At 57.6% G+C, this 16,181-nt stretch overlaps 1 protein-coding gene across 7 annotated transcripts in view; it reads left to right on the top strand.

Moving 5' to 3' along the window:
• The window catches only part of RREB1 (ras responsive element binding protein 1), a 166,890-nt gene that overhangs the window by 137,245 nt on the left and 13,464 nt on the right, over positions 1 to 16,181 (top strand). For all 7 annotated transcript variants that reach the window (XM_070778451.1, XM_070778454.1, XM_070778453.1 and 4 more), the window contains exons 9-10: positions 9,582 to 9,771; positions 10,602 to 13,461. In XM_070778451.1, the coding sequence (XP_070634552.1) occupies positions 9,582 to 9,771; positions 10,602 to 13,461 (3,050 nt within the window). The remainder of the gene's footprint in view (positions 1 to 9,581; positions 9,772 to 10,601; positions 13,462 to 16,181) is intronic.

The raw sequence follows: 16,181 nt of genomic DNA, 5'->3' as shown, positions 1-16,181 counted from the left end.
ATTCTCACTCTCATACAGTCTTTGCCAGCCAGTATAAGGGAGCAGCCCATCCCTTTGGAACACGCACTTTCCAAGCCCCCAGCAGTCCACACGCATGCACGGGCCTCGGCCAGGCCCACATGCAGCTGGGAGGGCTTTGTCGCAGAAGACACTTTTCAGTGTCTGAGTGACTGGTCTCTGGCTAACGGGGGCCTGGCTGGGAGAGGGGACAGCTGGGTGGTCACAGAGGGTGTTAGCTGCAGCTGAGGGGGAAGTTTTCCAGAAGTTCTTGTATAATCTTACGTGGCTTCTTAATTAAAGGAGACTGGGTAATAAATAATTTTTTAATTCCATTAAAACGTATCCAGCAAATGAACGGGTGCTTGTTGTGTGCCAGGCCCGCGACCAGACTTAAGAGGAGAGCAGCGACGGTAGAGACAGTGAGAGGGGTCGTGACGGTGCAGTGGTCACGTGGGGCGGGACGGGGTGGCCGCCCGGGGGGCTCTACAGGTGCGGCTGCACCAGAGGAGGGCAGGGCTGCGGGGGGCGGGCGGCGCCAGAGCCTGCTGCTGGGCTCCCAGGACTGGCCGCCTCCCTCACTGCACCTCCTCCCCCGCACACTCGTCACCTGCACGGGGGCCCTGAGGCCAACGCACATGGAGCTGGTCCCACACTTGCTAAATGTCACCCTAAATATAGGCAAGGGGCATCACAGAATACTCTTCAGCATCGAGTATTCAAGATCCCAGGGGGCCTGGGGCCAGCCAGACGGAGGCAGGTTTGAAACACGCTGGGGGCCGAGCGGGGGAAGACCCCTCCCCTGACTGGACAGAAGCTGGAGCGCCTTCATCAGGGCTCACCCCTGCCCTGCCCAGGGGTGACTCAGCCCCGTGGGGCAGTGTGGCCCCCGATCCCGGGCTCACCCCGGCCCCTGCTGAGCCAGTCCCTGGGCCTGCCCAGCTTCACCTGCGTTACTTGGGTCGAGCAGGCCTGCAGGGCGTCGGGACGCCTTGTGCAGCCCCGCAGATTGCTGGGCGTGGGGAGGGCAGGCTGCCGCGGGCCAGGGCCCTGTCACAGGGCCCTCACCGCTGCTCCCAGCAACTGGGAGAGATTAGTGCAGCTGTCGGATGTCAGTTCTCTGGCCAGGACGCGAGGGAGGGCAGGGAGGGTGGGCAGGAGGGGAGAGGAATGTCTGAGGCGGGTGGGGCTCAGATGAGAGGTTGTTTGCACTCACCCCTTCTCGCCTCTGAAGACAGAACAGGAAAAACGAAGCATAAAATCCTTTTAAAAGAGCAACGTCAGTCCCTCAATTAAAACACTATAATGAGCAAGACGTTCAGTATCTCAAGGAAGTGAGCAGGGTGCCTGCCGCTTTCTCAGCAAGGCGTTTCACAGGTTCTGATGACGGGGTGTGGGGCGGACTCCCGGAGAAGCCACTATGCAGGGCCCAGGTGGTAAGGATGTGACCCGGGGCGTACAGAGCCCGGGGGCACCTGCTGTCTCCGTGCTCCGAATGGCAGCCCCCTGTAGTCTGACCTGTGGCCGGCATCTCAGTGGCCTTGGGCTCAGCCTCCCCGTCTGGAAGACAGACTTGGGGACCATTGTGAGGATGAGGGGGCAGCCACAGTGCTCAGACTGTCATACTCAGTGAACATTTACTTCTGATACTAATGTTTAGAACACGTGTTTTTAATGTTTTAAATCTCACAACACTTAGAGTTACCGGTTCCCGTCGCTCCCTGGGAATCCCATTCCAGTGACAGAGAGAAGGCAGCAAATTCCAGAGCTTCTCTAGGTACTGCTGATGTTTACTTGACTGAGAACAGGAGAGCAATTTGGCCTTTAGTCTTTAGCGTGATAAAGAGCCACCTTTACCTCCTTTCACTTTTGTAAAGATTGGGTAACTGAATGGCAATCTAAATTTCGTTTTGCGTCCTGCCTCCCAAATGACGTGATCCAACTGCGCAGAACCCCCGGCGGTCAGAAGCTTGAATGGACTTCGTGCCTTCAAACTACCGCGCATTGCCTCCCTTAGATGGTTGGGGAAACCTGAGAGTCTAAAGAAATGTGTTTCCTGATGTTTGAAATTTGCCAAAGCAGTCCTTCGAAAATATGCTTAGCGGAGTGAGGAGAAAAAAGTTTTTTAACCCTTTCTTGGAGTGGTGGGGTCAGCTGTCTGTCCCTTAACTGGGAAACGTGATGGAACAGGGTGCTAGTAAGGGCCACCAGATGAACAAGGAGTTACCGAGCAAACCCCGCGATGGGTTAGGCCCAGAATTGTTTAGCCACAGGCTTAAAACACGTTTTTTAAAAGCTCTTTCATGGCCTTGTTTTCCACTTTAGATTCTGCTGCTGGCGATCTTGCCTCCACAATTTATCTTGACTTGACTCTGTCTTCTGTGAGCGTGTGAGCTCCCCTCCCACTGTGGATCCTTCAGGAAGGTTACGCGGGAAACCTGCGCCAACAGTGGCTGCCGGTTCCCTGCTTCATGGCTGAAGCGTTTATTGTGACTCAGTCCTGCCGATTCCCTGTCAGCCCTACTCTGAGGCCGGCTCCTTCCTGTCCCCCTCGCCCTGCACAGAGCCCACGCCAGCCCAGGATTCTGCAGTTTTCGTCTGAAAAATAACCAAGGAGGAAGGAAGGGCACGTGTTGTAAAGAACGGCCTCCGCGGTGTTCTGCCCCATTGGCTGCACGGTGGTACGTGTCAGTCTTCCACCCCGTGTCTTTAAGATCCTGACTCTTGCTTTGTTGAGACTAGTCGTGGATCTGGGCCTAAACGTCACTCATTTGCATCGGAGTCCTGTGAGAACTGAACGGGTTGATCCCAGCCTCTGGGCGAGCACTCCCCGACCTCCTGGAGCTGCGGCCCCGCCCCAGCCTCACTGTCCTGTCTGCCTGCTGCGGGGGCCAAAGCTGAGCTGGGACCAGCAAGGGAACTCAGGATCAGTGCGGCTTGCCGCTCCCGTGGGGGTCAGCCTTCTCTGACCACGTCCACGGCGCACTCTTTGCAGCGCCGGCAGTCTTGGGGCACAGCCCCAGTGCCGAGGGACCGTGAGTTTCTGTGGTCTCTGGACAAGAAGGGACAGGGTGGGCCCGTCTTGCGGGCGCCTGGGCGCTGCCTCTCTCCGGCCCAGCGCTGGCAGCCCCCAGTCCTGCCATCTGTTCCTTTGAATCCCGAGGGCCACGATGGAAACTTGGCTCCCTCTGCTGCGAGCTGCCCCGGAGGCATTTCTCTCCCCTGGGACCCCCAGCCCAGCCCCTCCTGTCTCCACCTCACCCCTCCCCACACCCCTCCGTGACGCTGCAGGTGCTGCCATGGTGGGTGGAACAGACAAGCCTCAGACAGCGGCCTCCCCCTCCGCTTCCAGAAGCTCCAGCTCTGCAGGCCCCCAAACCTGAGCCCCCCACCCCCACCCCAGTAAACTGCTGCCCCTGCCCCCGAAAAGAGCATCCTCGTGGGAGGAAGGAGCCCACAGTTGGAGGAGGGGGGTGCCCTCCCAGCATTCTGGACCAAACGGGCTTCCTTTCTCGTCGAAGCACTGGCCAGCATGTGCTGGAATTCAAGTGTTCTGGGTACAGCGGGCCCTGGTGAGCTGCCGGGGGCACAGAAACACCACTCCTGTGAGCAGAAGGATTTGGCATTCACATGTAGGTGATCGTCCTTCCGTAAGTCAAGGGCAGGCAGGATGTCCATATTAGTTTTCATCCCTGAGTTTCGTTAAGTAATCTCACCTTTACTTAAATTTGTCGTCTTTATGGCAGTCTATTTCAGTGTGTGGCTTGAAAACAAGAAAGGTGTGTTCTCTGAAGAGTGGATGGAATTTTATTACCTTCTTGAAGCCCTACAGCTAGATACACTTCCCCCCATTAAATGCATTTATCTTACTGACAGCGAAGTGAGTTTCCACTTGGAAAAGTCACCCTCAGTTTCCAACTTTGGGCCATCTCCAGTGCCAGAAAATCCACACACAGCCTCTCGGATCTGTGCGGTCTCCCTCTGGCGTGTCAGATCACTTGCAAAATGAAATTGTCCTGCAGCACCCCCTCTGCTGTGTCTCCAAGCACAGTTCCACTTCACCTAAATATTTTACAGCGTGCTGTTCACGAGTTCCTGGCAGGGTTGCAAGATCCCCCGCCCCCCGCAAACCGGGGGGTGAGGGGAGAGTGCTGGGGACCACCCGACCAGAGGCTGTGGCCCTCATGACGGCGCCAGGCCCGAGTGAGGTTAGCAGCCAGCCCCAGGCCTGTGTCTGCAGCCAGCAGCGCCGCCCGCAGGTTTGCAGTGACCCCCACTGGACCTCCAGAGGAACCGAGTGTCTGGCTGACAAAGGCAGCCTAACCATCTCTGGGCGACGTTCCTCTGCTGTGGTTTCATTAAAGTCTGTCCACAGACAGGTCCAAGTGTGACAGGAGGCGGCGCTTTCCCCCGGAGGGTTCTTTCCTCCGTTCAGCCAGCCTTTGGAGGTGCTTCAGATTTCAAAGCAGGGTATTTTGCTTTTTTTCCTCTGCCACTTTTTGAAAAGTTTGTTTGTGAGATGACAGGCTGTATCATATCAGAAGTGAAACAGGAGCACCTTGGTTGAAATCCTGTGGAAACAGAGGTGTGATGTGGTGGATGGAGGGCTCGTTTCATGTCATGAGGAGGCTCTGAGTTGGGGCTGTGGCTCCAGAGTGAAGTGTGGCGGAGGGCTGCTGAGGAAGGAGACAGAGGGCACGGGGCAGGGACTGGAAAGGGCACGCATTCCTCCCAGGGCGTCCCCCAGGTGGCCCAGCGTCAGGGGAGACCCTCTGCTGTTCTGTGAAGTTCTCGAGTGCACAGGACAGGGCATCCCTTTGAAATGCCACGTTTTCTGCATTTTTGTGTTTGCTGGTAGTTCCCAGGAAATGGGTTATGGTTTTTTTGTTCCTAGCATGGTAAAGTAATGGAGAGGTTTGGTCTAGTACCTTGCAGTTCTCCAAGCATAGTGTTACCTTTGTTAACAGAGTAACTCTGAAGGTGCCCACATACGGATGGGAGAGAACAGGGCTCTGCAGCAAGGGAGAGAGCTCTCCCAGCCTGCAGCCACAGTTGTCCAGATATTCCAGACCTCTTGCTTACTTCTCACTGTCATTTATTTTCCCAGCTTGTCTGACATAAGAGGCACCTGGTGTGCTTGCTCACCTGCAGATTCCTGGGTCCCTCCCCTAGTTCCTCTGATGCCAGCCCATCCGCCGTGGCCCTGGGAACCTGGTTTGCACAAGGTCCTGAGGGAGTCTTATCTCAGCCACGTCTGGGAAGTTTTTCACAGCAGGCAGCTGGAATACAGATGAAACAAGCTGTCCAAGGCCACCCACTCTGACTCCCGGCTCCCAGCGTCTGGGTCCCATGCCCAGGCCCCACCGCTCCGCACCCGCCCTCGAGGATGCGGCCTGTGGCTGGCACCGAGCGCTTCTGCCACGTGTGTGCTGAGCACTCACCATGGGTGGGACTTGGTCCCACCTGCCAGAAACGGGAGGGGATTGAAGGTCAACAAGAGAATGGAGGAAGAAATAGATACGCCTAGATAAATTCACGGGTGTGGGAGCGGGCAGTAAGTCCACATCACCACCTTCCGAGGCACCCTCATCCCGTGTGACCCGTGTGTGGTGCCCCACACGGAATGCCAGAGCAGCCCACACTGAGGCCGTGGGCTCAAAAGAGGAGGGTGCCCAAAAAGATCTCTGGGGCACAAGAGCAAAGTAACAGGATTTTTTTTTTTTTTTTGCTCATCCTCTAAAACTTTCTATTTTTATATTTTAATATATTCCTTGGAAGAAAAGCTATGGCCATCCTAGACAGCATATTAAAAAGCAGAGACATTACTTTGCCAACAAAGGTCCGCCTAGCCAAAGCTTTGGTTTTTCTAGTAGTCATGTATAGATGTGAGAGTCGGACTATAATGAAAGTTGAGTGCTGAAGAATTGATAGTTTTGAACTGTGGTGTTGGAAAAGACTCTTGAGAGTCCCTTGGACTGCAAGGAGATCCAACCAGTCCATCCTAAAGGAAATCAGTCCTGAACGTTCATTGGAAGGACTGATGCTCAAGCTGAAACTCCAATACTTTGGCCACATGATGCGAAGAACTGACTCATTGGAAAAGACCCTGATGCTGGGAAAGATTGAGGGCAGGAGAAGGGGCCAACAGAGGATGAAATGGTGGGATGGCATCACCGACTCAATGGTCATGACTTTGAGTAGACTCCACGAGTTGGTGATGGACAGGGAAGCCTAGCGTGCTGCAGTCCACAGGGTTGGACAAAGAGTCGGACACAACTGAGCAACTGAACTGAACTGAATATGCCTGGTACACATGCATGCAAATACATGTGTATATATAAATACAAAAATATACATAACACACACATTTCTCAGACAGCAAGCCTATTTGCGACATGTGCTTAAAAACCTTTCAACTCTAAGGTTGAAAGTCCAAGAATGCAGCCCTCTGCCCACGCCCACCTGCTCACCTGCGGTTGACGTGCCGGCTGCTGAGAGGATTCTCTCTCCCCAACCTGTTTATGTCAGTAATGCTTGTAATTATTTGCTGTATAAGCCAGTGAATTTTTTTTTTTAATAGTCTCTATGAAAACGAACTTGGGCAGACTTGCAGATAATTCAGATTGGGTAGGTTTTGTAGTTATTTGTTTTTCTGTCAAATGTAGGGTGAACGAGACCTGTGTGAACAGGCGAGAGGATTGATCGTGAGAACCTAGGTGCTGGTTGGGTTTGGTTTGCAGAAACCTCAGTTCTTGCTCTACCTTAAATCGTCTAAAGCCAGAAAGCAGAGATGTCGTATCACAGCACCTCACACCGTGAGAAGGACATCGGTCTTCACTCGGTGGAACTAGACCTTGGCCCCCAGAAAAGATGGGTGAGGGAACAAGCCGTGGGCTCTCGTTCCACAGTAGGTACGTTCTATAAGGGTTCCAGGAACGCAGAGTTAGCAGACACTGGACCATTGTTCCTGGAAGAAACGTGGGGTTTGTTTCCTGCAAGCCTCTGCTCACATTTTCATGTAGTAATCAGTACATAAACTTGTTTTATTAAGTGTATTTCTGTTTAATATATACCGTTGACACATGACCACTGAAGTCAAACAGCTGATGGCACTGTAGCTCATCTCACACACGTATTTTTCTCCACAAAGCCCGTCACGGGCTTCTAGCTGTTGGGGACACTGAGCGGCGCTCAGCTCTGCTCTTGGTGACCATTTTAAACAGAATCATCAGCAAGAGGCCCTGAAGCGCTAGAGAAGTGGCGGGAAACAGATGACGAGAAGGACACTCGCTTCCAGTCAGAGCTGAGAATCTCCTTGACCAAGCCCAGCGGGGAACATGTGTGTCGAGCGGCTGACTCCTCCCACCCTGTCCCAGAACATGCCACAAAAAATGTGGGTTTGCAGATTTTAGCAAGGAGGCAAATTCACAAACACGGAATTTGCAAATAATAAGGGTCCACTGAATGGGTTGAGTAAAATAATGTGCGTGACTTTTTTAAAATGAAGTTCCCACCCCACCCCCTTTACCTGACTTTGCTCGAGGAGCCTGCCTCCAGCAGATGGAGCGCGCCCTGCTGTCTTCCGTCGCTGAGTGGGGACAGGGCCTCGACTTCCAGTGTGATGGGGCCATCACACACTCCCTGGGTTGCTAGCAGGCTGTGAGCTTAGATGTTGCGAGGTCCTGGTGCTGGTAAAGATTAATTGTAAATACTCTGCAAATATTCTACACAAAATATATGTCGTTAGTGGTAATGGTTAACTAGGAGGAGGGAGCCATCGTAGACCTCAGGTGAGATGCCCAAGGGCCCGCCGCAGACAGCTCCCTGTCTTCCTTACCCCTCACCTCACCTACCAGAGAAGGCACAGACCAGCTTCCAGGCGGTACCTTCACCTGCTCCGGGCCTAGACAGGACAGAGAGGAAAGTTGACGATGTGGGGTCGGGGGAGGGGGGCAGTGGGGCGGGAGAATCTGAACAGTGGCAGGAAGCAGGGTCCGGGGACACGGAAGCTGCGCTGTGCAGGCCACAGCTGCGAGATCTTTCCACACCTAAAGGCATTGGGCTCCCTGCAGCCATCACTGCCCCTAAGCCTTTATCACCGTTGGTGAGCTTAAGCAGCAGCCCCTCAAGAGGGGGTTGTGTTCCAAGTGGCTCACAGGCACCCACTGTGCTAAATTTAACAGAATGATAACACTGAATTTCAACAGTGAGAGGGTAGGCGTGTCAAGAGGGTGGGGGCGTAGAGACACGGGACCACGATGGCTGGGCCATCACGGCCCGACACAGGAGTGGAGCTGCACAGACTTGGTGCTGCCTTGGTGCCACCTGTGAAGCTCAGCCGCCTCACAGGTGAGGTGTCATCTTTGGTTTGCAGAGAATTTCAAAGCCAAAAGAGTTTCCCCTCAGGTGTGTGCAGTGTCAGCTCGGGCAGGTTGCTGTGCCCCTCTGCGCCCCAGGTTTCTTCTCGAAAGGCAGGGAAAAGACCTGCCTGGGATTTCTGTGGGAGCACATGGGGATGTGAATGTGGTTGGAAAGAGGTGCTGTCCAGGGGGACCGCCTGTGATCCTGGGAGCACCCGAGGTCTACACTGCCTGACATGGCTGGGCCTGTGAGACGGACCCCTGTGACTGGGGATGTTTCAGTTCCATTTAAATAAGGCTCTCATGGCGTCTGTATACAGTGCAGGTCCGGAGGGTATGGGTGATATCCTCATGGTGATTGGGCTCAGTGAAGACCTAGGAGCCTGATCTGAAACGTGGCGGAAACGGAGATACCATTACATTATGAAGTGGTATTTGTGATGCATCCATGTGGCCCAGGCCAGGTCAGGTGTATGCGATCGTCTCTGAGGTGGAGCACGACATTCCTCTTCTGGTGGACTGCATTTGTAAGAGCCTTCTAGGGCAGGGAGCCAGTTTGGTGGCAGGGGAGGGTGGGCACGTGAACCCGGCTGGTGTCTCGGCTTTGCTGCTTCCGGGCTGCGTGGCCTCCACCGCGTGGCCGGCTGTTGTCTCGTGTCCGTGTTTCCCTCTGGAAGATGAAGGTCAGGTGGCGTGCTGCCTCTGTGGGTGCCCTCGGGAGCTATAGTTACTACTCAGAGGCCAGGGGCATCGCAGCAGGACTGCACGGCCACCGTCACCCACTCCAGTTGGCTGGAGGGCTCGATCACCGTTCCCCCAGTCACACATCAGGGATGCTGCTGTGACTGCTCCAGCTGCTGTGGAGATCTGCGTTTTCTGGCTTCCGAACATTTCTGATCATCAGAATCCACGGAGCTGGGGGTGGGATGTGTTCGCTCCACATAATGTAAATGCAGGTTAGAGCAGGTGGCCTCAGGTTGCCAGCCCTGTTCACACCTGTGCCGTCTACACAGATGGAGTGCTTGGGGCCAGGAGGACCTCTTTTTTTTTTTTTTTTTTTTAAGGAGTTTGGTGTCGCTCAGCAGGAGCTGGTTGGCTTCTTGACATCACAGCCTCTTTATTTTGCTCGCTTGAAATGAAGCAGGAGGGAACCCCACGCAGCTGCCGGATGGGCAGCGCCACGGCCGCGGCCGCCGCCTCATGGCCTGTGCTCTCTCCTGGCAGGTGCGACGTCTGCTGCGTCACCTTTCGCACACACCGCGGCCTGCTGCGCCACAATGCACTGGTCCACAGGCAGCTCCCCAGGGACGCGCTGGGACGGCCTTTCATCCAGAACAACCCCGCCATCCCCGCCGGCTTCCACGACTTGGGCTTCACCGACTTCTCCTGTCGGAAGTTTCCCCGCATCTCTCAGGTACGCCATTGGCCAAGGCGGGACCCAGCTTCCCCACCCGAGGCAGGCTCTCCTTAAGACGCTGCCCTTTGGGCTCGGTCTGCCCCTCACAACCCTAGCTGAATTGAATCTGTATTGTTAACAGTGGTTCTTTAACATGCATATCACGGCTAAATATCTCTGGCATTGTAGTTTCTGTTCAAACGTTCTGGGTCATTGTTAACCTGAGCTGCATTCCTTCTCTGCTTATAAAATACCTGCCAAAGCTACTTTGGCGGTCATTCTTTGAAATTTTCAAAAATCGAGGTAAAAGATACCAACAGTAAAATTCTTCAGAAGCCCCAGGCTCAGTGTCTTATCCTGTATGTATACACTCACGTGCATGCGTCTGTGTGCACACACCCACATGTATACGCATGCATATATCCGCGTGTGTACCCACGTCTATGTGCTCTTGTAGCCCCAGCCGCCACCCCCTCATTCTCCCTGGAGGCCCTTCTCAGGCGGTGCCTGTCGCCCACAGTCAGAGGAAGCCCAGTCTCCACTGATGGCAGGGAGTTACCATCATTTAGGTTTGTAGGGACCACGTTTTTAAAGAGAGAACCCAGCCTCTGTGGTGGTGGTACTTCCTGGCACTTTCCTGCCACTCTGCCCAGAGGCCCTGGAGACTGCCTCCCTCACTGGGCAGCTGGGGTTCCTAAGGTGCTTTGTGGCTGGTGCTCCTTTCTCAGGCCGAGGGGTGTTTGCGGGCAGGGGAGGGTGGGCTCCCCTCGGGCTGGGATAAGGGCCTGGCCAGGCCTGCAGTGCAGCCGGGAGCAGTTGCTGACTCCTCTCTGCCGGCTTCCCCGCAGGCCTGGTGTGAAACGAACCTGCGCAGGTGCATCAGTGAGCAGCACCGCTTCGTCTGCGACACGTGCGACAAGGCCTTCCCCATGCTCTCCTCGCTCACCCTACACAAGCAGACGCACGTGGCTGCCAACCAGAGCCCAGACCGGCTGCAGGCCAGGGCCCCGCCGGGCGACGACCTGGACCAGAAGGTCTTTCTGGCGGTGCTGGGCCTGCAGCACGCGGAGGACGTGCGGCCTGTGCCGGCGGAGGAGCCGCCGCCAGACGACAACCAGGCGATCCAGCTCCAGGCACTGCGGTGCCAGCTACCTCAGGAGCCCGGCTGCGCCGGCCTGCTCAGCCTGGCCCCCTTCGACGCCGCTGCCCTGGGCGGGGCGCTTGCCGTCCTCCCGGCCGCCGCGGACAGCGTGAAGCACCTGGCCCTGCAGCCCTTCCAGAAGGGCTTCATCATCCAGCCCGACAGCAGCATCGTGGTGAAGCCCATCTCCGGGGAGCCGGCCATCGAGCTAGCGGACATCCAGCAGATCCTGAAGATGGCTGCAGCCGCGCCGCCCCAGGTCGGCCTCCCGCCGCTGGCCAAGGCGCCCGCCGCGCCACTGCAGGCCGTCTTCAAGCACATGCCCCCTCTGAAGCCAAAGCCCCTGGCCGCGCCGCGCACGGTGGTGGCCACCTCCACACCCCCGCCCCTGGTCAACACCCAGCAGGCCTCCCCCGGCTGCGTCAGCCCTAGCCTGCCCCCGCCGCCGCTGAAGCTCCTCAAGGGCACGGCGGAGGCGGCCCCTGGCGCCCACCTGCTGCCGCCCAAGTCGGGGGCGCAGCTCTTCCTGCAGCCGCCGCGCCTCGAGCTGCCTGGCCAGGCCGAGGTGAAGACGCAGCTGGAGCAGGACAGCCTCCTGGAGGCGCTGCTGCCGCTGAGCGTGGAGGCCAAGATCAAGCAGGAGATCGCGGAGGGGGACCTCAAGGCCATCGTGGCGGGCCCCGGCGGCAAGAAGGCGCCGGCCGTGCGCAAGGTGCTCTACCCCTGCCGCTTCTGCAGCCAGGTGTTCGCCTTCTCGGGCGTGCTGCGCGCGCACGTGCGCTCCCACCTGGGCATCTCGCCCTACCAGTGCAACATCTGCGACTACATTGCCGCCGACAAGGCCGCGCTTATCCGCCACCTGCGCACGCACAGTGGCGAGCGGCCCTACATCTGCAAGATCTGCCACTACCCCTTCACGGTCAAGGCCAACTGCGAACGGCACCTGCGCAAGAAGCACCTCAAGGCCACACGGAAGGACATCGAGAAGAACATCGAGTACGTGACGAGCAGCACGCCCGAGCTGGTGGACACTTTGTGCTCCCCCGAGACCGTGTGCCGGCTGTGTGGCGAGGACCTGAAGCACTACCGTGCGCTCCGCGTCCACATGCGCGCGCACTGCGGCCGCGGCCTGGGCGGCTGCCCCAAACCCCGCAAGCCCTTCGAGTGCAAGGAGTGCAGCGCTGCCTTCTCGGCCAAGCGCAACTGCATCCACCACGTGCTCAAGCAGCACCTGCACGTGCCCGAGCGCGACATCGAGAGCTACGTCCTGGCGGCCGACGGCCTGGGCCCCGCCAACACCCCCGCCGAGGCCCCGGGCCGCACCGACGAGGGCGAGCGCAAGCCCCTGGCCGCCTTCTTGGAGCCCCAGAACGGCTTTCTTCCCGCGGGCCCCGCCCAGCCTCTGCCCGCGCACGTTGCCGTCAAAGTGGAGCCCGCCAATAACCTCGCCACTGACTTCAACGAGCCCCTGGACTTCTCCCAGAAGGGCCTGGCCCTGATCCAAGTGAAGCAGGAGAACGCAGCTGCCTTCCTGAGCCCCTCCGCTCCCTACGATTGCTCCATGGAGCCCATCGACCTGTCTATCCCCAAGAACTTCCGGAGAGGAGACAAGGACTCGACTGCTCCCGGGGAGGCCAAGAAGCCTGAGCAGGAACCTGGGAGCAGCGAGCAGGCCTCCCCAGGCCCACCAGCCTGCCCCACGCTGCCAGCGACCTTGGGCGCCAGCGGGCCCCTGGAGAAGCCGGGGGTCCCTGCCGCGGCATCTTCAGCGGCCAGCCCTCTGGAAGCCGCAGCGCTGCCCCTGCAGGGCCCCGTTCAACTCGCCGTGCCCCTCTATTCCTCAGCCCTAGTCAACAGCTCTCCGCTCTTGGGCAGCTCAACCCTCGGCAGCCCGGCCTTGCTGCGGCCGCTGCGCCCCAAGCCCCCCCTGCTCTTGCCAAAGCCCCCCGTGACAGAAGAGTTGCCCCCACTGGCCTCCATCGCCCAGATCATCTCATCTGTGTCCTCGGCCCCCACCTTGCTGAAGACCAAGGTGGCCGACCCGGGGCCGGGAGGAACCAGTGGTACTGCCGCGGCCTTAGATGGCATCGGGGGTGCCCTCCCCAAAGCCACCACCGACATCACCAGCCCGAAAGAATCCAGTGACTCACCCCCCTCCGCCAACAGCCCAGAGGCAGCCTCGCCCACCGAGCAGGGACCAGCCGGCTTGTCGAAGAAGAGGGGCCGGAAGAGGGGGGCGCGGAGCCGGGCGCGCAGCAGCGGCGGGGTGGACCTGGACTCCAGCGGGGAGTTCGCCAGTATCGAGAAGATGCTGGCCACCACGGACACCAACAAGTTCAGCCCATTCCTGCAGAGCGCGGAGGACGACGCCCAGGACGAGGTGGCCGCAGCCCCCGCAGACCACAACGGGCCCAGCGACGAGGAGCAGGGCAGCCCACCCGAGGACAGGCTGCTGAGGGCGAAGCGCAACTCATACGCCAACTGCCTGCAGAAGATCAATTGCCCGCACTGCTCGCGGGTCTTCCCCTGGGCCAGCTCCCTGCAGAGGCACATGCTCACGCACACTGGTAAGAGAGCGGGCGGCGAGGAATGGGAGCCACGGCGGCCCTCCTCCCCACCCCGATTCCCAGCTTGTCCTCCTCTTCAGTCCCAGGAGTTGGGGGGCTTGCCTGATGGCCCAAGAGTCTGTAACCAGAATGGCCTGTCTCCGTCGTCTGGGCCCCCAAGGGCGTCTGGAAAAGGGAGGTGGTGGGGTGTTTTCAGGTGCGGTGGTCCTGGGCCATCTCATCCCTTGGTTGGGAGGAGGCACCTAAGGGAGCGGGGACTTTGACAGAAGATTTTGCATCCCATCCTCAAGGCAGCTTTTAAAACTGCAAACATTCTGTGATGTTCTTTTGACGGCTGTGTATTCTAAAGGGAAATATTGCAGATTGTGCAGCCACTTTTCAGTTCAATGAGGCAATGACACCTTCTCCTGGTTATCATGATCATTAGTGTCAGACTAGTTTTAGAATTTAAAAATTTTGTTACTTGTACTAAGGTGGATTGTTCCAGAGAAACATGCGAATATATTCTTCTAAGTAACAGGTTTAAGTTGTCCAACAGATAGCCCCAGAGTATTTTTCAAATGTTTTCATATATTATAAAGAGAAGTTTAAGATAAGAAACACACTTTAAGTAATTTCACTCCAGGTAGTTAATGGTCAAGTGACCATGCAACTTCCATCTTAATTCTGAGTCACTGAGGATTCAAACAGGATTTATGTCTTTGAACTAAGGGTAGTTTGGGTGAGATTCTTAACCTTTTGGAGATGACCACCCAAATATAAAGTGATCGGACCTGAAACAGAACAAAAGAGTTGTATGGTACAAGATTGCCAGATAAAACACAGGACCCCAGTTAAGTCTTGGATTTCAAATAAGCAACAGATGGTTTTTAGTGTATGCATCTCCCATGCACTGTTTGGGGTAGGCTGAAGGGGGACATGGGGAGGGGGCGACAGAGCCGTTGCGGGTGACGGGGGCCCTGGGGGGCTTCAGGAGGAAAGTGTTTCTTAGAAGGCACCCCCCACGGCAGTCTCTCTTGCCGCCCTGTTGGGGTTGTGCCCGCCTGTCATCTGCAGGGTCTCTGAGAAGTGAACACTCCTCTTCCGACTTCTCAGCAGCCAGCTGGTCGGGTCTGAAGAGCTGGCGCTGCCTGCCCACTCACTCCTCCCCCGGCGCCCCAGGCCCAGCAGGTCCCCCCGACTCTCGGACGTTCTGTTCTCTTCCCGGCAAGCCCACAGTCTCCCTGAGAGGACCGTGCGGCCGGTACTTCCTCTCCAGACTTGTGCCAAGTCTCTGTAGGCATCTGGCAGAAGTTCCCTTCAAGTGCCCAAGCGTCCTCTTGGTTTATGATTTGGAGGCGTGGGCACGGAGCGGGGGAGAGGGGAGTGGGAGACGGGGCAGGTGGGGGCAGGCAGGACCTTGTTTTCCCTGCTCAGTCACCGCGCCCCTGAGGGCTCTGTCCCTGTCTGTCTGCCCTGTGTTGCTGCCGTGGGCATCGCAGGCCTTGTCTCTGGAGGGCGGAGCAGCTGTCCAGAGCTGGTCTTGGTGACAGGCCACGAGGGCCATGCTGTCCCCATCTTGCCCGGAGGAGACCGAGGCCCAGGGCGGGTTGAGTGATTTGCCTGCAGGCGTTCAGTGGTGGTCCTGGGTTGGGAGCCTGGCTGGGTCCCCTGCCGCCGCCCCGGCCCTGTCTGAGCATGTGGGGGGGGCGTGCGTGTCCTGACCCATCCCCAAGGCATAGGATGGGGAGGTGGTTTGAGACAAGGTGCAGCATGGCTGCAGACCCCGAGCTGCTGACAGGATGGTGTTAGCCACACACTTTGGCCCGGACAGAGGCCGGCGCCCCGTGGGCTCAGTTACCCTACTCTGCTGTTTCACAGCCTCGGCTTCCAGAGGCAATCTCTGCATCAAGCTGCCTAGTGATTTTAGAGAGTGTTCAGCAGCAGGGACAGGGAATTCCATCATCTCTGCAGGATCTCCCAGACATGTTTGCAGGCCATCCCGCCACCTAAACAGGCAGCATTAAGCAACCCAGAGGCTGAGTGTCCAGCTGGGGGTTCACTGTTGCTCAGGCAAGGGGCGTGTGGTCGCAGCCCTCTCTGCGTGACTCGGGTTCTAGGAACCGTGTCTCAGGAGGAAGCTGGCATGGCTGGCGCACTTCGTGACCTGGCGTGGTCTCCACTCACAGCTGCTTCCTCCTTCCGCTCCTCTGCTGGCCCGAGGCATCTAGTTGAGGGGAGCCGCCCTGGTTCCTTCCTTCTCGGCCTGACCAGTCCGCCTCTTCAGAAGATGGCTCTCTGGTTTCCGCCTTTTCCCCTCGTGCGCATCCCGTGTGTTTTCAGGCTACAGGTAGAAAAGACAGTGCCAGAAAATGGTTCATTTCAGCCCCACCCAACTTCCTCCTGCTGAAATGGAGCGTCGGGACCCTGTGAGGGCTGAGGTGCCTCCAGCTCTGCCGGTCCTAGTCCCTGGCCTCGCCCGCTTCCTCGTGGTTGGTCTCACTGATGTTTCTTCCAGCCTGGATCCCACCTACCTTTCCCACTTTCTGTTCACAGATACTGCGTTGGGGCTGGAATCTGTGGGATGCACGCCTCAGTGTGGAGCACGCTCCCAGCGGGATGCAGGCCTCTGTGGAGCGCGCTCCCAGCGGGATGCACGCCTCTGTGGAGCGCGCTCCCAGCGGGATGCACGCCTCTGTGGAGCGCGCTCCCAGCGGGATGCACGCCTCTGTGGTGAGTGC

This window comes from Bos indicus, chromosome 23, assembly GCF_029378745.1.
Source record: "Bos indicus isolate NIAB-ARS_2022 breed Sahiwal x Tharparkar chromosome 23, NIAB-ARS_B.indTharparkar_mat_pri_1.0, whole genome shotgun sequence".
Taxonomy (NCBI): domain Eukaryota; kingdom Metazoa; phylum Chordata; class Mammalia; order Artiodactyla; family Bovidae; genus Bos; species Bos indicus.
Note: the sequence above shows the minus strand (reverse complement) of the source record. Positions and strands in the feature narration are given on the sequence as shown.